Below are 24,146 nucleotides of genomic sequence, written 5' to 3'. Positions count from 1 at the left end.
GCACCTGCTCTGTGCTTTAGAACTGGGATCATTAAGAAATGTGCAGGTGAAGATGCACAACTTATTTTTCCTGCTGATCCCAAGTTACCTGTACAGAAAAAGGGACACAGGACGTGGATCTGTAAACAACAAACTGCCAGGGAATTAACAAAGTTAACAAAACTCAGCCTGTCCTGAGCACAATTCCCTGCAAACACTGCTGGGTAGAAGAGTCCAAAGCAAGCAGAGCTGCTGATTCCCTGGGAATGTGGGAACTGCTGAGGGTGTCTTAGGTTGGAAACGGGGGTGTGTATTCTATTCCTGTCTGTTAGAGGTGGGGCAGTCATCTTCTGTAACTGGGCAGTTTGCTTTGTCTCTTCCACAGCCAATCCTCCCTCCAGATCTCTGCTGTCCATGGCCACTGAGTGTCCCTGCATGGCTGAGAAAATTCCATCATCCCATGGGGAGATGCTGCGCCCAGGGGAGGAGCCAAGCATTCCTACCTGGATACAATCTGACCCTGGAACAGCACAGCAGCTTTTCCCACTGCACTCCCAGACCAGGCCCATCTCCAGCAGCCCTGGAGCTGCAGAGGAAAACTCCACCCTCATCCAGGACCCCTGCTCCAGAAGAACCACAGCTGGCACTGCAGGAGGGCTGCAGCCACCACTGAATGGCACTGCTGCCACCACCCTGAGCCACAGGGTATCAGGTCACATTCTGACTCTGGCAGTGCTGTTTTGTATTCCTGCATTGTTTATTTTATTTTTTTTCTTCCCTAGTAAAGAACTGTTATCCCTGCTCCCATATCTTTGCCTCAGAGCCCCTTAATTTAAAAAAAGACAACACCTCAGAGGGAGAGGCTTTAGATTTTCCATTTCAGGGGAGGCTCCTGCTTTCCTCAGCAGACACCTGGCCTTTCAAACCATGACAGAGGGCAGTACCTCATCCCCCATCTGGGGCACGAAGGGCGAGCGGCGGGGAATGGTGTCCAGGATCCACTGCGGGGCCAGCCACTCCTCACTGGGCTCCCCTTCCAGGGACAGCAGCCCACTGGCTTTCTAAACACACACATCAGGAGATCACACAGGTAAGTGACATATGGAAATTAAATATCTGCATTAATTTAGAATGCAGTCAACACAATGTTCAGAGTACAGTTAATTACTATGGAAAGCTCATTGTGCAGCAGTTACTGCAGGTAAGATACAGGAGAAGCAAATTGTGGAGTGTCGTCCTCCCCAAAATCTCCACTAAACAGCAGAGAAAAATACAGGTTTGTTATAAATATAACTGAAAATGAAAACCTTCATAAATCATTAAAATGCCTTAAAACATTCATAAATCATTAAAATGCCCATGGCAGGGGGGTGGGATAAGATGATCTTTAAGACCTCTCCAACTCAAGCCAGTCTGTGGTTCTATAATAAAGAAATAAATTGTATTTTTATAAATATTCTAAATGTCTTTAAAAAATACCAGGAAAAAGAAATCTGACCATATCAACACAATACAGATCCATTATAATTTTACAACAAAACCACCCTGTTGTAAACCTGACTGTGGTGAAGAGCGTAAATATGAGAGGAAAAACATGGCATTTGAAATGAGGAACCACCTGTGGGAAACATGGAAGCCCAATAAAACAAACAATAAAATTTCTTTGTACCACTGGTAGCACAATTACTGTGATCTCTGTAATTTTTTTTTTTTTTTACTCTGTGCCCATTTGTAAAATATTTTACTTTGAAAACAACCACTAAAACCCAAATTTATATTCATAAAGTAGAAAAGACACTAAGAATTACACGTGCTGACCTTCTTCCTTGGCTGTTTCAGTTTCCTTCGCTTTGGCTCCAGCCCTTTCGTTCCCTTCATATTTTCATCTTCAGAACTACTGCAGATTTTCCGAGCTGCCTGCCTGGTTTGTCTCTTTGGAGGCTGCAGATTAATCCCAGCATCTGCTGTCCAGTCTGAATATTCGCTTGATGAATCACTGTAGATAATAAAAAAGTTGTAAGAAAGAGAACAGAAGACTTCAGTTTCCCCACAGTGGATTGAAAAATCCAAACATTCAACCTGCTTTCCTTGTTCTGCTCAGGATTAGCACAGAATTTTGTTATCATGTGAATTTAGAGAAAAACAAGTGCTCTCTGATTTGTGATTTCAGTAAATTCTTTTCTCAATTTGAAACTCACAGTGAAACTACATCTATGGTTGATATAAATTCTCATTATCTCACTGATTCACAGACTGACTTCATAAGAACTGGCAGCAAAAAATGCAGGGAACATTTAAAGAACTAGAGCCCTTCCCTAAAAATCCAGCTCTGACTTCTTCAATATCAAACAATACAACTGCAGGATTTATATGGCAAACTGGCATTAATTTTTTCAAGTAGCTCTTAATTAAAGGCAATATCTTCTTATAAAAGGTTTTTTAGAATTGTTTTTGACTTTGAAAAAAAAAAGAACAGAAAAAAAATCACAGTATGAAATGTTTCATGATGAACTGGTTAAAAATCCATCTTCAAAATGAAGCCTGAGTATCTCAGTATCAACTGTCCTATTTAAATCCCATAATAAACCAGTGTTCCCAACTCAGAGCCCAGTGGAGGTACCTGGAACTGCTTTCACTCTGCCAGGCTGCCACAGGATCATCCATGGATGCATCACTTGTGCCAACAGTCTCATCTTCCTGGAGTGAAAACAAGAGGATTCACTCTGGGGCCAAGAGCAAAATGGATCATTTTTTGTTTGCAAGCAAGTTGTGTCACATGAGGAAAACTTTGCATTCAAGGGCTGGTTTAGCTTTAAAGAAAGAAATCCACAATTTCTTCCTATACCTTAATTAATATTATAATATATCCTTATATAGCTCCTTTAAAACAAATGTGAATTTTAATTATATCAGAACGACAGAATGAGTTCTTTAAGTGTTTGATTAATAAATTTTAGTGCCCAGGGCCCAGCTTTTTGAGCTGTTCTGTACTTTCAATGCATTTACAAAGCAACAATGTTCACTCTCTTCCTTAAGGAGAACAAGTTATATTTATCTAGTATATTTTAAGTTCTTCCCTTGCCAAAATCAATGATAAATACCAATACTCAATCTCTTTCAACAGCAGCCTACAGATGCAGATGAAATCAAAGCACTGCAAAATGAAATCAAAGTCCTGACCCAGAATCCATGTGCTGCATGAAATCCCAAAATAGCAAGTGGTTTAACACAACCCAGTTAAATTTACTTGAAAATGTTTCAGGTTTCCAAAAATACAGGAGCTGTTTTAAGCTACTTTTGAACACTGTCCTGACATTCAGGTGAATGATCCTTCACTCTCCAAGACCAACATGCCACAGGAACACCACAAATCCCAGGGACTCAATGACCTGAGTGTTTCTTCCCATGTGGAGAATCACAGAATATCCTGAGCTGGAAGGGACCCACAAGGATCAGAGCTCAGCTCCTTGCCCTGCCCAACAGTCTCACCCTGTGCATCCCTGGCAGTGCTGTCCAAACCCTCCTGGAGCTCTGGCAGCCTCAAGGCTGAGCCCATGCCCTGGGAGCCTGGGCAGTGCCCAGCAGCCTCTGGGAGAAGAACCTTTCCCTGATCTCCAGCCTGACCCTGGCACAGCTCCAGCCCTTCCCTGGGTCCTGTCCCTGTCACAGCCTCTCTGGATTCCCAAGACTGCTCAAAAATCATCAAGAGGCTTTGTGATAGCATCAGCAGCACTTTGAGGATTCTTGGATGAATTCTCTCAGGCCTACTTGATTTGCAGGAATCCAGCTGGAGCAGCAGACCCCACACAAGCTCAGGGCTGACTGGGAGTTGATCACTGTCACTCATGGCCCTCCAGCTTAGAGCACTGGGACGCCCCTTGCTCCATCATCCATGCTGAAGATGGAGACAAAGGATATGTAAAATCCCTCTGCCCTGTCCCTGTTTGTGAGGTGACCATCCCCATCCTGGAACAGGCCAATATTATTTTTACACTGCCTTTTACCACGAACACATTTGAAAAACCTCTTTTTACTGCCCCCCACCCCAGTCCTGGCAGCTCCAGCTCAAACTGAGCCGCACAAACTTCCTCCCTCCAGCAGACACGCGGAACCTGAACGTGCTCAGAGATTTGGGAAGGGGGAAGCTGCTGGAGGCTGCTGGGAGGCTCAGACCTCAGAGGAGCTGTCGGACTCGTGGCGGGCACAGGGGTTCTGGCTGGCTCCCTGCTGGCTGTGCTCGATGGTGGAGCGCGTCTGGTAGGCGTGCTGCCGCTTCCGCTGGTTCCTGCGTAGCGAGCGCCCGCCGCCCGCCTGCAGCTCGCTCTGCCAGGGGACAAACAGGGACACGTCAGGGAGTCACTCACGAGGGACACACTGAAAAGGTGCCTGGTTACAGTGGCTGAGTGTTGCACCCCAGTTACAACTGAGCAGTGAGAAATCGTTGTAGAATTAGACGGTGGATGTTTGAGGTGAGGATTTTTGGTTCAACAGAAATTCTACTTTATAAAGTAGCAATCTTTGGAAAGGAAATGATTGAAAATACCATTCTTTTCTATAGAATTCCTGTAGTCTCTGCATAAGATAAATCTATCTCTTGTAAAAGTTTGGCACCTCTACTTTCCACAAGTCAAACTGAAAACCCACTGTGGCTCTGCGATTTTCCTTTCCCAGCATCTTCCCACCACTGAAACCTCAAGGATAGAGATTTACCACTATTTGGATATTACAGACAGCCAAATCACAGTTACAGAAGGAAGAAGACAGTGAGCCAGAGAAACAATTAGGACTATTGATCTTCTAAATAATTCAATAAAATTGGTTTGGGGTTTTTTGTCGGTTTTATTTTTGTTGCTCAGTGCTCAGAACTGCTTCCCGGTCTGTCTCTTCCAGGGCACTAACTCACCCGTTGTAAGGTGTGGGATGGCTTTCTCTTCTTGTCAGCAGTGTATAAACTGATTTCTATTTCACCCTTGGCAGCTCGACATTCTTCCTGGACCCTAATTATACATAAGAAACACACATTATATTCATTAAATCATCATGGAACTCAACAGCCTTCTTAATATACACATTAAAGTACTTGTGCTGCTGTAAGAAATCTGTGCATAAATCCCCCTAGCAGCATCCATCCATTTGCTCCTGGAATCACAACTTAAAGAACTGAATCCATTAGCTGAGCAGTCGTAACTATTTTCAAATGTATTAAAATTATTTTCAGGTATTTTTTTAAATAAAGCTTGAGGAAAATGTGGCATTTGGAGTACTGAAGAAAGACTGAATTGTGAAAAGAAGGAATTACCATTCTCAACTCCATTCTGACCCCAATATCCCAAACAACCCAACCAACCAAGCCCTAACGCTGAAAGCTCATTCCAGGAGTACGGAAGGATCGTTCCACATTACACAACTGAGCCTCTTACTTGCTGATGCCTGGCGGGAGCTCGTTGACCACCACCCTCCTGCTCCAGGCCATCAGGTCCCTCTCGGTGGCCATCTGGCTGCGGGGCGCGTTGTGGTGCATCTGCCGCACGCCCTCGATCTGCCCGCTGCGGCGCAGCCCCACGTTGGGCGGAGAGGCCACGTCCAAGCCCGGGCTGCGAAGGGCTGGGGACAGAAAGAAAGAGCCTCCTCACTTCCATGGAGCACCAATAAAACCGTGGAGTCACAGGATGGTCGGGTGAGGAGGGATCTTAGAGATCAAACAGTGCCATCCTCTGCCATGGAACACCTTCTGCTAGCTCAGGGTGCTCCCAGCCCCATCCAGCCTGGCCTTGGGCACGGCCAGGGATCAGGGCAGCCACAGCTTCTCTGGGCAGCCTGTGCCAGGGCCTCCCCACCCTTACAGGGAACAATTCCTTCCCCTGTATCCCATCCACAATTTAAAGGCACAAAGACTGATAAACAAAGGTTGATAACAATGGAATCACTGCCATCACTGTCCTCACTTCTCCCTCACAATTCCCACAGGCTTAAATGCTGTATATCAACTGATAATATTGCATTTATGGCTGTGCAAAGCTATATAAAAATATCTGGCTGTTTAAATACTTTAAACATACTCCAATTAACTTACTCATATGGGCAGTTCATGTGGGCAAAGTCACTGATCAGTGCAAGCTCTAGAAGGGAACTGCTTTGATTTCCACACTACCCATATCTGGAAACTCCTTTACACAACTACAGGGACACACAAATAAAGCTGGGAACTGGGGCAGTACAACACATCAACATATCCTAAGCAGCAGAAAAGACTGTGTGAGCTGAAGCTGCTTTTTAGGCAACCTTTTAAAAATATCAACTTAGATCAAAGCAAAAATGCGTTTTCATATTTTTCCCTGATATTTTTCTTACTCCTTCTTGGACTGAAACAGAAGCAATTCCACATCCAAATCCTAATGAGCTTTGCCAGGAAATCTACTTCAAACACATGTAATCAGTCACTTAACCTAGAAGTGATTTATTAGCAGCTGTGAATTCTCCCAAGGCTCAGGCTGACTTGCAGCACAGTGCTGGGCATCTGCTCCCTCCCATCAGCTGCACTCACTCAGCTGCTCACATCTGATTGAGTGCGGTTTCAATTTTTAATCACTCTGTGTATTAAAAATAAAATCACAGTAGCAGAACATTTACCAGGAGAATAATCTCAAGCTTTCTAAGGAAACACTAAGACAGAGCAACATGTTTATTTTATTAGCACTGATGCTCAGCCTTGTGCTGCAGCAGGAAACCATTAGTCTGTCACAACACTGTATTCCACTGACAGCCCCTAATTATATGCTTTCATTTTGGCATTTTGCAGTTATGAAGTTTCATCTCGGCACTGATATCAAGACAATACAGTGAACTTCATGCTTATTTTTCAGGAAACTAGTTTATAGCAGGAATAATTCCAGTCTAATAACTCCAAACAATCAGATACAGCCCAGTTAGACCATTGGGTGCCCTCAGCTGCCCCTTAAATTTATAATTCCTCTGCTGGAATCCACAGAACATCCCAGTGCTCCACAGGGGCTAACAAGGTGTACAAGAAGAGGAGAGAAAAGCATCTTCAAAGACAATGTGTCAGAATTGACATTAACAGTCTGATCAGTCCTTCCAGTGATAAAGAAGGAACTGATGCAGATAAGGCTGGACACTGACCTCCATTAACAGAGTGGGATCTGTTGAGTGGAGGGTTTGGAAGAGTTTCTCCTTCATTAATTAGTCTCAGATCTTGTTCCCTCTGGAGCTCTCTGATCATTCCATCAAGGATACTCTCATCCTGGTCATTGGTTTGCTGCCCGATGACTTGTTCGACCACCTCACCATCACCTTGACAAGAACAAAACCACAAATGTTGATAAAATGATGGATTTCTGTATTAGCAAACAGCATAGAAATAATCCCATTTAAAACTCTGCACCACAATTTGTCTGCTCTGCAAAACATCTGATCACCAGCTGGCTTTCTGCTCTCACGTAATAAATGGAGGCAAAGTTTAGAAGTTACAGTAAAATCCTTAAAACTCCAGACCACATGTAGAACATGAACTCAAACCATGAGAAACAGCAGAAAGAAATAATGCTTCAGCAGGTAAGAATGGAAGGTCTTTTTGGAGATCAACATTTTGCTGAAGTTAGTGTCTACAAGAAAAAAGAACTATTTAAAAAAAATAAAAGCTGGCTTTCCATGTCTTCCTCACCTTCCTGCCTGCTTTCTCACATCCACAGTTACAGAGGTTAACAGACAATGCTTTAAACATCTCCCATATACCTGGGAAAAATCTACAGATTTTGGAATACTCTTGCCTCTAGTCAATTTGATTCCACACATAACCCCACCCCACTCCCTCTTCTACCTGTACATTGAATTTAAACCATTAATATAAACATCCTCACAGCACCACCCCAGGAGCTGGTGCTCAATACTGTGCCACACTTGTATTATTCATGAGCTTCAGACAGAATACCATTAGCCACATATCCCAGCTGAGGAATAAGTTGTTCATCCTTGCAATTTTCCCTCCCTGGCACCAGCCGCTGGAATCTCGTGGGATGAGGATTTCCATCAACATCCACCAGGAATGGAGGAGGCATAAGGTGTGGAGCCTGTTGAGTCTGCTCATCCAGCACATAATTATTGGCGTCCCGGATCAGGGGTCGGTAATCCGTGTGGAAGAACATCTGATCAGGAATCTGAAAGAAAAGCAATTTAGGAAATAAATCAATGGCCATTTGCAGCTGTCTTGCTGCTCTGGAATGGCTCCCATAAAGCCCAACTCCTACACTTGGGATCAGCACAAGGAATGTTATGACACAGAACACATTCCTACCACAAATGTGGTTTATTACCAAGGCCTGATGCAGAAATTCAACAGTAAAATAGGCCAAGAGAGGTGGACAGAGAAGTTAATGTTTTTCTCCTCTATCTATAGAGTCTCTTGTCTAAATCTTTTTGATTTACATAAACAGCAACTGCTCCATGACCTAATTATTATTTTGTCTGGGGCAGGGTGAGGGAATAAATTGTAACACAAATACTTCTAAGACAAAATCAGGTCAAGACAGGGAAGAGTTTAAAATTCATTCAACCCACCTTTTCATAATATTTATTGCATCCAAAACCAAATAGTAGCAGATGTCCATGAGAGTCTGTGCAGGCAAAATGCTGCCCATCTGGTGAGAACTTGCAATCAAAAACAGCTCCATGGCCTTGGCCCTCAATCTGTACCAAGCACAGAGAATTCCTTTCACAACTCTCTATAAGAGCATTTTCACAAACATTTCCCCTGTGCTCCAACACGTACTGAATCCCCATTCTGTGACTTCTCATCTTCCTCAAGACTGATTTACACTTTTATTTCTTAAACTGAATAACAAAGTAAAACTTCACATTTTCTCTCTCTCCTGAAATTTCAGCCCAACTTTTAATGTATGTTCTGGAACAACCACCTGGAAGTCTACATTTTGTGTTAATGGCAGTCACAGGGCAAGACCACCAAAGATCTCAGAGCTGTACTGGCTCTGGAGGTATTTAATGAAATCTGCTTTTGTCTCAAGACCAGTTTTGTGAAAAAAGAAAAACCCAAACCTTCTGTGAGCCTTCTTACCATGTTAAAGTAATTGCGAATTTTTGTTCCTTTGTCTATATCCCAAACAAAAATATTCCCATCGTGTCCCGCCGAAAGCACAATCCTTTGGTCAAAGGGATGAGCCTCCAGAACAAAAACTTCATCATCGTGACCCTGCAACGACAGCAGGGGAAAAAAAGAAGTTTTATTTCTCCATGTGGTACCTGCAGATGTGCTGGGAGTCACCGAGAGGACATCCCAGATCAGGGAGTCACCCAGGATGCCTCAGTTTACTGGAACTGTGCTTGGCCACCATTCCTGCCACACGCTTGGCAGTGTCACTGCTCAGCACTGCTGAGATGGGGAGGAAGGAGACATCAGGGCACAAATGGAGCCTCCAAAGGGTTCCCAGCAATCACCAGGATCCTGCTCATCAGCTCCTGTCCCCATGGTGCACCCTCCTCCCGGCAGGCAGGGGACAGCTGGATACTCCAACACCAAACCCTTGCCATGGGAATGGTGATGAGCTCAGCCTCAAATCACTCTCGGAGTGAACTACATCCACTTGGGATTCCCCCCTGGAACTGTACTCACAGATAAGCTATGAAGGAGCTGCCCTGTGGACGAGTTCCACACTTTGAGGAGGAAATTGTTGACTGCAGTGATGACGGTGGCATCGTAGCGATCCCAAGCCACCATGGTAACCTTCAGCTTGGTCACCTTGTCCTCTCCAGATGCCACGTTGTTTCTAAGGAAATTAGCAATTTAAAAAGCAATAAATCAGTAACTGCATATGGAAACACTTAGGAGAGCTAATTCAGTATGAAATTTGGGGGAGGATGGATCACAGGCACCTCTGTGACTCTGGCTAAGGCAGGAGAATGAGGGATGGTTCTGCAGTGGTAAAAACCAAATACAGGAAATATTCAGTGCCACTGAGATTTATGGAGCTCTATTTCCTTAAAAAGGACATTTTCTCCTCTGTTCCTAAGCCATCATCCTTCCCTACCCCAATTTTTCCTTTCAGCTCTATTAGCCTTTTTCCTACAAGGCATTTTTCTTATCAGTCATCAATATCAGTAAACTCCACAAGGAGCAGGAACCTGCTAAATAAATCCAACTCACACTTCCGACTGCAAACACTGCAAATGCAACCACTGAAATATGGAGAATTCTGCAAAGCAAGTGCCTAATGGATTTCTCCATTTCTGCTCTTTGTTGCTGTGAATATTCAATTCCAATTCAATTACAGGGCACTTAAAGAAATCACCTGAGGATCTCAAAAAGAAAAACTCAAAACCCTAATTGAACCTGAGAACCAAACACTAATTTCACCTTTTACTTGGAAATCTAAGGTAGAAATACAATGTTAAGAACCATGTTGGATATATATATATATTTACTAGCAAATGATTACTGGGGCTCTATCAAAACCTCCTCCTGTGAGACAAATCATTTCACATTCTTATTTCATGTGTAAAATACTAAATATTCTCAACCATTAGGATAGGGAAATACCAACAGATTATTATTTATTCTGGGGTGAATTAACCGTGTAAGTTGACAAAGCCATGACATTTTCAATAAATGCATGGAAATCAGTTTGAAATTGAAGCAAATAACCAGTTTTCAATATAATGGAGGATTTAGCTTGCAGGTAAGTGTGCCCACGAGGTGTGTTCTGCTTGCTCTGCTTTACCCTGTCATTTTTGTAGCCATATCCAGGACCAGACTCTTCCAGTCATGCTGATGGTAGTGCCAGATTCTTGCTGTTCCATCCCTGCTTCCACTGACAAACCTTAAGCTGTGGGGCAAAGGGGAAAAAAAAAACCAAAACCATGAAATTCTGAATAAAGATAGTTTCACCCCCACATGGACACCAATAAATTAAATATATACACTTAGAAGTGTGTACTTGTGCATCTCCACTTCTCTCACTCATGAGGTTACAATTCTCCTATCAGATACTGGAGGGTACAAGAGAGTTTCTAGCCCACAACATTAATTACACTTGGCTCCAGCAGCAGATGGCCTTGGAATGACTTCAATGTCGTAATTCATACGAGCTCCACATTCCCTTTTTAATGACATCAGCAAATCCCTGGAGCAGCTCAGAGTGGCAGCAAAGAAAGGGAAACTGAGTGCCAGGAGTCTGGCATAAATTATAATGCATTAACTTAGGCACAGGGTGAAGACAGGCAAGGGAAAGAGCCAAATGGAGCACAAGGAGGCTGTCCTGCCTGTGAAGCTGAACAGGAATATTTTCATTTTTAAAACCCCCCCTCTTATTAAAAAAATTTCAAGTATGCAGCAAATGTATTGAACCAGATCAGAATGCTTTGGCCATCGATGTCACTGAAATAATTTCTGTTGAGAAACTGGGAAAAAAGCTCCTTAAGTAATACATTTTAGAAGTATATTCCATTTATATACAAAATTACTTAAAAGGCAAACCTATTGAATTTTATGAAGCAATTGTTTCACCTTTTCAGTTTCGCTGGTCTGATTTTTTTTCACTGTGATGAAAAAGAGTTTGAAAATGCTTGTGACAAATTAATTTTCTTCTTAATTTTACTTCTTTATATTAAAATAAAAAGGAAGGTCCCCCTTTTCCATTCAAAGCACTGTTACAGAATTTAATTTTCAGTGAGTATGTGACCTCCTTCCCTCTCACATGGCTTGGAAGGAACTGGTGGTACAATTATCCCAGCACATTCCCACGTAATTCCACATGACAAAGCTCTCCAAGTACAGGTGCACAGCTACAGTGGGGCTTGGAAGGCTCATCCCTTAAAGGCACATCCCTTAAACCTCCTGCCCAGCAAAACAATGAACAGGAGCAAAAGCTGAGATAAAAACATCTCTATTTACTAACTTTTGCTTTAGACTACATCGATTACAATGCTCTTCCTCCACAGGCAATCCCTCAGGGGGCTACCTGGGAAGGGTCTTACACAGAAAGAATAAAACTGGGGTTCCAACTTGCTGTTTGAAAGAAAAAAACAAATTAAAAGCACAGTTACAGAACATTTTTGTTGTTACAGCAGAGGACAACCAGTTCGAGCTTGTGGACATGACACACATCTTGCAACACACTGCAATAATTTGTCCAAGATTAAGCCAAGCCCACGGGCAAATCTTCCTGTGCCAAATTTTCCATGAAATGTTGTTTGGAAAATTAAATATCGTCATTGTCAGGTCCAAAACCCAGCACTCACCTGTCACCGTTGTTACAGAACTGCACTGCAACCACTTTGTCCTAAACGAGAGGGAGGAGAACAACAGAAGTGAAAAACTCAGCCTAAAAGATCTCCATTATGAGATTTTTACTTAGCAAATTAAAAAAAGTCAAAAAATTCAAGTACAGAAAAGTTGAAGTTAAAACTTCACCAGACAAATTGTGCTAAACACTGAAATAGGAAACTCCAGAGAGGTGAGGGTTTCCTGCAATTTTTACACCTAACATGAAAGTGCATCCAAAAATTTAACCTTGGCTTTATTAACACTCACAAATCATTGAGTAACAAATGTTGTATTTTAGACATAGTTTTGTCCTTTTTTTTTAATTTGCCCAATACTCGTGCTGGCTCCATGATTTGCTCCCCTTACTCCCACTGATGTCTCTATCTCCTGGTAACTGGGATTTGTTTTAGGGGGGGCTGACAGCTGTCTGCAGGATTAAGAGTGGATTTAAAGAAATTAAAGGAATTACATCTTCTTCCAAACCTGTTCAATACAGAAAACATCCTTTTCTTTTGTGAGCAAAATACTTGTTAGATGAGTAGGCTTGGAGACTTCAATGTGAGAGCCACGACTCCCACTGAAGTTCAGGGAATCAATTTAGACCTTGGGCTTAATCCAAAATGTTCCTGAGGTGGTAAATTTGTAGTTTGAATTTTTATGGGAACCCTTCTGCATTATCTGAAAAAAAAATATGCTTTGAAGCTTTATTTTCTAAATGAAGTTACCATTGTGATCCAAATTTTGACTGCACAGTCCAAAATCTGAATTACTTTGTCTTATTTGGATTTAACTAAACATTCAACAGCAAGTTTAACAGGAAAAAAAGACATTGTGCATTAAAACTGTTTTAATTCCTCACTCCAATACAGAATTCTTTCAAGAATAAGGGAAAATCACCTGGTCCCTCAGTTTTCTGGGGAATGAAATACATGAAGCCTACTTTGCACAAACCTCTTGCCTCAGAGGGATTTAAAAATAAACATTCCACAGATTTCCAAGCATTTCAATAGCACAATGTTGAAAGCCAAACAAATTCTAGACAGTAAATAAAAAAAAAATAGGAATGTACAGAAATCAAGTTCCTGAAATGATGAAAAGGGAGAAGGGAAAAAGAGGTTTTCTTTTGGATTTGCCGCTTACCGTGTGAGATTCCAGCTCAGCCATTTTCTCTGGAGATTCTGAGCCCAAATAATAAATTCTTATCACATGATCAGTACTCCCTGTTGCAATGAACATGCCACCTAAAACAGAGAACTCTCTGTAAGAAGAAAAGTCATCCAAGGAACGACTTATTTTAACTTCATTTATTGTAATTTGCTGCTTTCTTGTCAAAGCAGCAAACTAGTTTTAAGCAAATTTAATGAGTAATTAATTAATGAGTAATTACATCATTTTCTTAGTAAAAATCAGTGTTTTTGCTCTTCAAAGCTGCAAAGGAGGTTTGTTAAGCTGAGATTTTCCAATACATTGAATTGATCCTCTTAGAATTCAGCTAAATTTGGAAGATTAGCAAAAGTGGAATCTTTGACAGAGGATTTCCACAACTTTTCAGTCAAAAACTTTACGAGGTAAAGTCATAAAAGGATGTTACAGAGAAATATTTCTGACGTGCAAAACAAGAGACTGAAAGCCTTGGAACTGGTCAAGATATTTTAGCTTAAATTACAGGAAAAAAGAGAAAGAGCAGCTTGAGGCAGACACTTTGCAGGGAAGATTTCCAATAATCACAATTTGTCAGGAATAAAATTACTGGAAAAGGGTTTAACACTGTCTGTATTTAAAGAGAACTGTCACCAAAGCTCCAGATTCATGAAACAGGTGATGCTGGACACGTACCAGAACTGAAAGATGAACAGGAGATCTGAACACCAGGCCTGGACCTCTCTGCAAATTTCACAGGACGATCCCTACATACAAAACACAATATTTTTATTTTTCCTTCTTTATTCAACACAAAGAGTTCCCTGCAGCTCAGCAGGTTGAGGTCAAGCTCATCTTAAAGCTCTTAATTTTATAATTCTCACCTAAGATTGCTGGAATTTATTTTTCATTTCAGGAACTTCATTAGTTTAATAAGAAAACAGCAATTCTCTAAACTGAGAAGATTACTGAACTGATTTATCATTATCCTCACCAATTCAAATCTATTTGAAACAGACCCTGCCAAACCATTATTCCAATAGCACTTCCCCCTGATTAAATATGGGTTTGATGACATCTACAGAAGTACATTCTTCTGATTAAAATCAAATTAATTCTTCTGCCTGTACATTTTGGACAGAGATTTAATCCTGAATGTAAAAGCTGGAATTTCTTCCACAACTTTGGCTTGCAAAGCACAAACCTCAGAAATAACAACCCCAATCTTTGGAACCCTTTGGGTTCCAACACCACAGAATCCCAAAGCACTCCTGCCCCACACACCAGTTTATTGAGCAAGAAAACGCCCTTATTTCACTATCCCAGCGTTCTTCTCCATGCCAAAATTAAAAATAAATTCCTCCTTGAGTTAAAATAATTGTAATTATCTCAAGAGTCTCACTTGAATTTCATGGTGTTTGCATGCCACTGCCAGAAGCAGATTGTTCCGTCGGCACCAGTGGAAGTGAGGTATCGAGTTGTTCCTTTCCTTGCTGGAGAGAACTAAAAATAAAAGTTGTAACAATTAAACCAGCTCCTATCTTCTCTTCTTTCACGCTGGAAACTTGTTGACAAGAATGTTTTTCACTAACACATTTGTTTGTCCCCAGGAGTATAGAGAGCAGGGGTAAGCACAGAACCTGAACTTCCTTAAAAATAAAGCTGAGGAAATGGAAAACACCTACATTTTGGTTAGGAATTCTTTGGTTTTACCACACAAAGGAAATTAGAGAAATGAAACAAGCCCAGACCCTGTAAATGGGGCAAAACCAGTTCCTTCTAGGATAGAACTGGATCAAACATGGCAAATACAACTCTTCCTGTATCCAAGCCCAACAAAGGACAGCTGCACAGCAGGATCCCCTCTCCTCTATCTTCTTAAACCTCTCTAAAGAGTGGGAAAGCTTTTTATTCTTGATTTCATAACTGCAGCAATACCTTTAATCCTCAGGCTACCTGGTAATTTGATAAAGGAATCCAGCACTGCTTCCTCAAAAAGCAGTGACTGATTATATTTTAAATTATATTATAAAACTCTCAGTTCTACAAAGAGCTTGAGAGAAACACACACACACATATATATATACACATACATAAACATGTAAACAAATAATACACCAGTTATGAAGCCATTTCTAACACAATTTCTAACAATCTAACATTTCTAACAATCACCTTTACATGGTTGAAATCAGACAAAATTGGAAGTGTAGGGAAGATGGGGAGAAATGAGACTCCTGGGGAATACTGGCACGATGGAGAAGCCTGTGCTGAATCCAAGGCAGCACCACTCCAGGAGAGAGGGATTCTGAGCCAAACAGCCCCACTCACTCTCCCCTCTATGTGCATCACCTGCCAAATTGCAGGGATTGTCTTTTTTATCCTGGAATTTTGTTTTTTTGAAGGCTTCTGCCTGGCAGTTGTGAAGTTTGTTTTTTTTTAAAGAAAATCTGGATTTGCTACAACATCCAGAGCAGCTCTTTAAGCTACAAGCTAAGATAACAAGGAAACAAGAAATGGGGAATAAGGAATTGTAACTGATCCTTCTGAAAAACAAATATCCTCAGTGAACACAAGAGTGTTGGGTCAGGTGCTGTGCCAGGAGCACCACCAAAGGTGCCAAACACGAGTTGAGCCAAGGAAATGCTGCTGCTCTCTGAGTTGCTCTAAAAGAGCATCAGATCTCCCATTTTCTAGACCTAAGGAAGCAGCAGTGGGATGACACAGCTAAAAGCACATGGAAGCAGGAGGATGATCCCCTGGGCACCACAGGATTGAGTGAACCAGGAAAAACACCCTTGAGTTGGGACAAATCACAGCCAAAAAGATCAATTTCATCCTTGACCGCCACAGCTCTTACATACATTCCAACCCAAGGGTTTAGGGGAAAACCCCATCAGTCCTTACCTGTATGGAAGTGATGGAAGCTGAGTGGCCCTGCAGGACTGCCAGGGGGGCACAGGTCCTGAGGCACCACACCCTGACCACCTTGTCACAGCTGCCTGCAGCCAGCAGCGTGTTCTCGTAGTTGACGGCCATGTCCGAGATCTCGGCCGAGTGGCCCCGCAGGGTGGACAGCAGGCGCCCGTCATCCGTGGCCCAGATCTTCACCAAACAGTCATCTGACCCCTGAGATGGCACAGGAATTCCCAAAGGTTACCGAAAATAGGGGACAGGTGCCATGCGTGTCACACACGGATCAGCAGGGATGGACAGGGAGCAGAACCCCCGTGAACTGACAGGACAACTCGGTGGGATTCCACTGAGGTCCAATTTTAGAAAGAAATTCTTCCCTGTGAGGGTGGGGAGACCCTGGCACAGGTTGCCCAAAGAAGTTGTGGCTGCCCCAGGATCCCTGGCAGTGTCCAAGGCCGGGCTGGATGGGGCTTAGAGCACCCTGGGCTAGTGGAAGGCGTCCCTGCCCATGGCAGGAATGGGACTGGAAGATTTCGAAACATTCCATCCCATCCAAACCATTCTGGGATTCTATGGTTCTATGAACTGTGGACCTGGGGATGATCTTATGGAGTCAAGGATTTCAATTTGATAAAAGAGAATCATGGAATCACAGGATGGCTGATGCTGGAAAGGGATCTATTCGGAAGCAGGGACACCTTCCACTATCCCAGGTTGCTCTAAGCCCCATCCAACCTGGCTCCAGGGATGGGGCAGCCACAGCTCTTTGGGCACCTTGTTCCAGGCCCTCAGCAGCCTCATAGAGAAGGAGTTCTTCCCAATATCCCACCTAACCCTCTCCTCTGGCAGTGGGAATTCCTCCTTGTCCTGTCACCCCTGCACAGGGATTAACACTAATAGCTAAAAATGCAAAATTCATTTGAAAAATCTGTTGATTTTTAAATATGCCCAACAAAAAGCAAGGGCATCACCACAGAAATGGATGCCAATGCATTCTGGAGAAAAACTTAAAATAATTGTCATGTAGTCACTGACACACTACAAATCCAGGAAGGTAAATTTAGTAGAAAAGCAACTTACAGCTGAAAAAAGTCTTATCTCCATCTCAATCAGTGACCAAGAGGCTGTAGAGGAACTCAAGAAAGAAAGAAATCAAACCAAACAAAGCAATCTTCAAAAAGAAAAAGGTCCAAATTTTAAACTTACTGTAAAAATTCTCCTCCCACTGCGATCAAAGGCTATGCAATAAACAGAGGAGAGGTGCCCCAAAATCCTCTTGTGCATCTTCATGTGTTGGTAGGTGGATGTTGGGAACAAGTGGCTGAAACGGCCACATCCCGTTAATTGCCTGGCAGAAAGGATATGAACTGGGAGAGAAAAAAAAGAAGCAAAAAGAAGAGTGAGACAGAAATTTGGCCAGAACACAGAGTAAATAAATATTAAATCAAATATAGTGTTTATTAATGACTTTATTATTAGAATCAGTAATAAATCTGAACCTCTTCCACCTAATCAGAACATTCTGTCCAGTGTTATAAAAAGAAATCCCACTCCTGATGGAGCCTTTCAGTACCCACCACAGGCTGCACCTGCTTCCTTACCAAAAATATAAGCAGAATGAAAAGTTCCCACCGCAACTGGGAGTTATTCCAATGTTCAATTCATGAACAGGTAACAGATATATTTATCCTACATGGACATGGAAAATCTTTAAGGAAAATCTTTGAAGGAAGAAAGAAAATTTTGGAAATTTAGGAAATTACATGTTACTAATATCAATTACAAGAAGAGTATAATAATAGTTTATTTTAAGTGTTTTTTTGTGATAAAAGAAGTGATAAAAAGTGATATAAATCTTTCCCTGGATTGCCTTCCAGATCATATGTGGGGCCAAAGGATTTCCACATCCACATCCTTGCATTCCCATGGCAGTGGAATTGAAGAACAAGAAACAGGTGGCACTGATGGAAAACTCCCAGTGGAGGAACGGCAGGTAGGAGAAAGAACTGCAACCACAACAAACTCCTTCCTGCTTCCATAGCCAGCAGCCCTTCCAAGAACTCAAACCTGAATGCACCAACCCACCCTGCAAAAAAGCCTTTGACTGGATGCACAATTTGAGACCATTCTGGGGTGTTTAATTTCACCAATCCTCTCCTATTTCTGTTTTCCCTAACCTATCCTCACTCACAGCACTTGAACTTTGGATTTGGAAGCTTTAAGAGGGTTTTTCAGAGGCACTTGAGGATCTAACAGAGCTGTGCTGGTGGGTTTGTGGAGTCCCTGTGATAGCAGATCCCCTGGAGCAATTCCTTATCTTGCCCAGCACCTTGATGTGGGCTGGGCTTCACAGGAGCCCCACAAAGCTCTTTAGCGCCTTTCACTCCTTCAGCTTGAAAGTCTAGTGAAAAACTCGAGCCGTGTCTTAATTATCTCATGATATCGCTGCCAATCTACCCAAAAAAGATCACGGAATACGTTAAAAAATTAATCTACAAAGTCAAGAAGTGCCATTTCAAAGAGTTCCTAACCCGTAACTCCGTGTGTAAATTGATACCATTGAAGTATTTACACACATGCAAGGGAAAGAAATTGTTTCCAGCTTTAAAGAAAGCATTTTTGCGTCTCAGTTTTAGGCTCTGAAATGTGGATTATTTTTAATCACTCAGTGCAATTGAAACATGACACAAGGGGAAAAAAGCTGCATAAAAGATGCTTGCAAAAGCCATCAGGCTCCAGCATAACCTCACCTTCAGTCAATATTTGCTTTGCATGTAAAAACACACATTCAGCAATACTAAAAAGCAAAACACACTAAAGCAAATTAATTTACTACCTACCCACTATTCAATTGATACCTAATATTAAACAGGGCTGTTAAACCAAACTGTCACCCTGAGCAAAATAAAAGTGAAATTTTACACTCTTTTTCCTGCCTCTAACACAGAGATCATGCAGTGATAAATGCTCAAGGTAGCTCAGCTTTGCCTACACATTATTTTATTTACTCTTCGAGTATGACAGCTTAAAAGCTGAATTCTTAAAAAGATTACACCTCCCTTTCCCCCACCCTGTGTGCCAACAGAGATGTGGAGTCATTCAGCAACACGGTGATTCTGCTGTGCCTTTCAAGGTTTCAACCATTTCACTACGTAGATATTTATACATTTAAATACATAATAACAGTGTATCTGCCTGTAAGCGATTTCAAATGGCTTTGAATATTTTTTTTAACCACACAAAGAACTGTGTGAATCAAAAATATACACCCTCATGTCAAAATATTCCTAATAATCACAATATTTCCTGTGTCCCCCTGCAATCCCTCTGAACATTTACCACTGCTGTTTGTTGTAAATCCCATGAAGGAAGCACCAAAAGGCACCAAAATCTCACAGTTTTGGCACCTCACATTTCCAGTTGATTCCCAGCCTTGCAATCAGTTCAGCTTCAGCGGATATGAAAGTAGTTTTTTTTCCTGTGTTTATTTCCCTATTTGCACAATGGGGATAAAACTTCTCCATCTCCCATGGATAATTACCAAATAAAAAGCCCTGTTTATGAAATGCTTCAATCAGAGACATCCAGAACTATTGTTGAGCCATGAGGAGCAACAACTTTATCAAGGCAACAGCATCTTTGGACAAAAAAAACCTATCACTGCTTCAAAGCAACAAAGCAAACATTCTCCATCCCTGTATTTTTAGGAAGATTAATACACAATATCTAAAGAGGGAATTACCCCCACATGACAAAAATCCCTGTCAAGTTTCCTTTCTACAGCACAATGAAGTTATTGTCCTCCTAAGGCCCCAAAGCACTAAAACCCAACAATTCCCACATGGAGAAATAGCAACTTAGTAACCCTAAAAAATTTTACTAACCTATCTCATTAACTGAGGTATTTCATGCCACACTGGATGTAAGAGCTGCCAAGTCCACCCCCTCACTATTCCCTGCCAGGAAAAACTTTCAAGACAGTTATTTCCCATAAAAAGGGAGGAGATCCAGCCTTCTTGATAAGAAAAGTTAATTTTGTCCCAACACCGAAGGGCCATCTCAGCTCCTCCAACTACCAACTTGTAAAATACAGGCATTTTTCTCTTTTTTTCCCCCAGTCATTGGTCCTGGAAGGCCACACCTTGAGGAAAATTGCTTAATGCAAGTTACATCAACTGACAACAGCAGTTCCTAAATCACAATTTACCTCACATTCTACTATAGGTAATGGCACAATGTAAAAACCCTTGCAAGAAAGCTCACTCAGGAAGGATAAACCCCAAACCCAGCAACAACAACCCACCAGTGAAAGCCGGATTTAAAAAATAATCATCAAACAAAGCCCAGACTTCAAAGTTAAATCACAACCTCAGAAGGAATTCAAGCATTTCAGTGAGGCAAAGTCACTGAGCAGCACCAGCTGGAATTCCTGCTCTCCCTAAAAACCCTTGTCTGGATCCACTTTTTGCAAGGAAAATTAGAAGATGGGAAAACTGGTGCAAATGTTCGTTTTAAAATCAGTTTCTCAGGGGTGATGAGCTCCTGTCAGACTGTTTCACCTTCTGCAAGAAGCAGGGCGACTTTGTAATGAGAACCAGGATTTTGCCCTCATCACAAACCCGAGCAGGGATCGGGTACCGCTCACAGGAGAGACACAAGCTTTCACAGGAATGCCAGGAAACAAACAGAGTTAGCTCCCACATGGAAAGCACCTCCTCAGAGAGTGGCTGTGTGGCCACAAAGAGCCTGGACCCAGGAAAAGCAGCGGAGGCACAGCATGTTCCAGCTCTGGGAGCTGCTGACCTCATGGAGCTCATTTCCAGCAAGCCACCATCGATTCCTGACCTCATCCCAGCGCTGCTCCTTGGCAGGCCCAAGGTAGCTGCATCACCTTGGCTGTGAATTTCCACCCAGCTGAAATGCTTATTCACTGAGACTGTGCTGAAAACCTCCTGCTTCCAAATTTTGTGTTGTTTTCACTCACAACAGCTGCCCACAGAAAGATTTCCATCCTCAGGTTAGAGCAGCTCTTAAAGAGTGGAAACAACTTTCTTTCTAATCTGCTCTGAGCTGCCTGCAAAATAAAAAAAAAGTCCTGACAAAATCGAAGTAGCATCAAAAGCAGGTTTATCAAAGGGGAATCACTCCCAGTCCTGAGGTACTGCATGACCAGTCTTTCCACTTTCTGTCTGGAAGAACACAAAGGGAGCCTGAAAGTTCCACTACAGCAAAAGCTGCCCAGAAAGGCTGGAGCAGACTCTCCTCCTCCTCCATGCCATCCTGTTGGCAGCAGGAAGCTCTGCCAGTGTTTTCCCTCCCTGTCCCCCTCCAGCAGCTCGCCGCAGCCCCAACACACAGGCACCACATCCCTGGGAAAGACTTCCACAGCTCAGCACTTTCCCAGAGACTTCCCCAGCCAGAAGATTCCCAGCTCTGCACAAACATGCTGGGAAAAGGCAACACGGATTTCCTGCTCAGTTCCACTGTGCAGGACCTTTTCTTTTGGATTATGGACCACAAGGTCCCATCCCAACCACATGGAAAGGCAACCACTGTAACTCCCAGCTCTTGCAGCTGGGCCCTCCCAGTTAATCCCATCAGTGACCCCACTCTCTCAGCATTTATGGAGGAAAACTTAAATCCTTATCACTGGAAGGGAAACATGTGAGTGAGAATACTCCTGGCTGCTCATTCTATACCTTATTTACCACTAAACGATCACCTCACTCCTGAATACACATTAACGGGTGTCTTTTACTTCAGTCCAACTCCTTCAGCAAGTAATTCCAGAAAAGCCCATCTGCCTGAGTCAGCACAGTGTGGGAATTCACAGTTATGCCAAAATACCACAGAGGTCGGGCACACTTCATCTTGTACTTAAGACACACACACTGCAGCATCTCTGGCTGGCACTCACCAGGAAAAAAACACCCATTTTGCACAAACAGACACAGAATTTTCTGACCTCCTCCTGAGGATGAACAAGGAATCCCAAAATCAAACTCCTTCCTGAAGTCAAATCCTTATTTTAGTATTTATGCACATTTTCCTCTCGTACTGGTAGTTTATGTAGCTACATCAAGGACTGTATTCTTCCAGGAATCAATACTTATATAAATGATTTCCTGGCTATGAAAGACCCTTTTTCATATAAAACCTTTGCAATTGTAAAAAAAAAATAAAATAAATTTTTAAAAACCAATTAGGAAAACACCCAAAAAAAAATTCTGTTATTCTGTTCTTTAATTCACTAGTTACCAAGCAAGTAGCACAGTCCTTTGCCATGAAAGCATGACAAATGCTGAAGTCCAATCTGCCAGGATGCCTCATTAATAATACCACATATTCCAAAAACACCCAGTCTGATGAAAGAATTGATCCAAGAATCCGTGCAGACATACAACCAGAGGAGTTGTGTTCAATAAATCTACAATTCAGACTGTAGTAATCCATCAGCACAACTGCTCACAGTAAAGTAACTGCAGAACCAGCCTAAAATAATAAATACACAAATAGGGTAGAAACAGAAAACTGCCAGCAGCATCTCTGCTTCTCCAAAGGGAGGGAGGATCCATAAGTGAAAGGACTCCCTGACAAACCAGGAAAATGTATCCATTTGCACAGAGATAAAATGCCCTAAAAAGAAACAAACCAGGATTTACTTTCATGCCTGCACGAATCAAATTTCTTTTGCTATAAAAACAGTTAATGAAAGTTCAAACCATACAAGGCAAACACTTGGGTTTATATAAAACAGAGCAGCTCTCTGATGAGATGTAAGCTGAGAGCCCACATATATCTGAGTTTTATACAAGCTCTTTATCTAATTGTGTGGACAACTGAGGCTGAAGGAACACAAATGTTGCTTTGGTGATTATTTCCTTTTTGGAGAGGGATGTTGCAAGCAGTCTGTTTTCTGTCATAATCCAACTGAAAGGAATTCTTGAGTCAAAAAAGTTCCCTGGGAGCCAGACGCTTTGTTCTGGCTAGGATTCCATGATGATTCCAGGATTCCATGCTCCTGTGACCATGCCCATCCAATCTTACAACCACATGTACATATTATGGAGGCATATCACAAAAAACCAATCCAGCCCATTGCTCTCCAAACAACCATGCAAAACATGGCTACACACACTGTGGAAAATCCAAGCCTGAGTAACACAAAAATGATCCTGTTGTCAGGGAGAGACTTATTTTAGATTAATTCATCATGAAATGTCAGAGAAAACATTAATGCAAACCCAGAGTAGCATTTTAGTCAGTGAGAGGAACTTTCTGCGTGACAGTAATAAAGCCAGAGAGGAGAAAAGAAGCTTTCATGGACTTCCAGACTCACCCACGTTTGGTGGCTTCCCGTAGTTCACCGGGAGTTCGGGGGGTCGGCCCCTGTGCAGAGCTGCAAATGCAGATCCTTTCCATAGTGTGTGTCTGAAGTCTGCACCAGCAAGAGTGACAAGGCACAAGAAATAATCAATACATTGAATAATCAAGAGATCAAGCACCACTCCCACCAGCCCAGAATAAGATTTGTCTGATTGAACAGTTTGTCAGATTCCTCACTGAAAGACTGTGACTCTGATTTCCAGCTCCCCAGCAGTGTCACTGTAAATGGCTTCAACTTATTTTTGCTTAATTTGGATGATTATTGACTCTAAATCCACGGAGAGAAAAAGTGAATTTAAAAAGTGGGTGCATTTTAAATTGAGGCCCAACTGAACTCTGCCATGTTTTCCTTCTGCAATGCCAACACTCAAAGCACCTCTGCTTAGGAACTGCACATTTGAGATTCCACATTTTGCTGCCTAAAAGTGAGAGA

At 42.2% G+C, this 24,146-nt stretch overlaps 1 protein-coding gene across 2 annotated transcripts in view; it reads right to left on the bottom strand.

Annotated features, from left to right (window-relative positions):
* The window catches only part of BRWD3 (bromodomain and WD repeat domain containing 3), a 45,766-nt gene that overhangs the window by 11,299 nt on the left and 10,321 nt on the right, over positions 1-24,146 (bottom strand). For both annotated transcript variants that reach the window (XM_038164613.1, XM_038164614.1), the window contains 19 exons: positions 23,667-23,765; positions 17,534-17,694; positions 16,319-16,540; positions 14,814-14,914; positions 14,108-14,178; positions 13,412-13,512; positions 12,247-12,287; positions 10,728-10,832; positions 9,623-9,776; positions 9,068-9,202; positions 8,554-8,682; positions 7,928-8,153; positions 7,120-7,290; positions 5,400-5,583; positions 4,883-4,976; positions 4,153-4,302; positions 2,600-2,676; positions 1,798-1,975; positions 924-1,040 (listed from right to left, as the gene is read on the bottom strand). In XM_038164613.1, coding sequence (XP_038020541.1) covers positions 924-1,040; positions 1,798-1,975; positions 2,600-2,676; positions 4,153-4,302; positions 4,883-4,976; positions 5,400-5,583; positions 7,120-7,290; positions 7,928-8,153; positions 8,554-8,682; positions 9,068-9,202; positions 9,623-9,776; positions 10,728-10,832; positions 12,247-12,287; positions 13,412-13,512; positions 14,108-14,178; positions 14,814-14,914; positions 16,319-16,540; positions 17,534-17,694; positions 23,667-23,765 — 2,516 coding nt within the window. The remainder of the gene's footprint in view (positions 1-923; positions 1,041-1,797; positions 1,976-2,599; positions 2,677-4,152; positions 4,303-4,882; positions 4,977-5,399; positions 5,584-7,119; positions 7,291-7,927; positions 8,154-8,553; positions 8,683-9,067; positions 9,203-9,622; positions 9,777-10,727; positions 10,833-12,246; positions 12,288-13,411; positions 13,513-14,107; positions 14,179-14,813; positions 14,915-16,318; positions 16,541-17,533; positions 17,695-23,666; positions 23,766-24,146) is intronic.

Source organism: Motacilla alba, chromosome 4A, assembly GCF_015832195.1.
Source record: "Motacilla alba alba isolate MOTALB_02 chromosome 4A, Motacilla_alba_V1.0_pri, whole genome shotgun sequence".
Lineage (NCBI taxonomy): Eukaryota > Metazoa > Chordata > Aves > Passeriformes > Motacillidae > Motacilla > Motacilla alba.
Note: the sequence above shows the minus strand (reverse complement) of the source record. Positions and strands in the feature narration are given on the sequence as shown.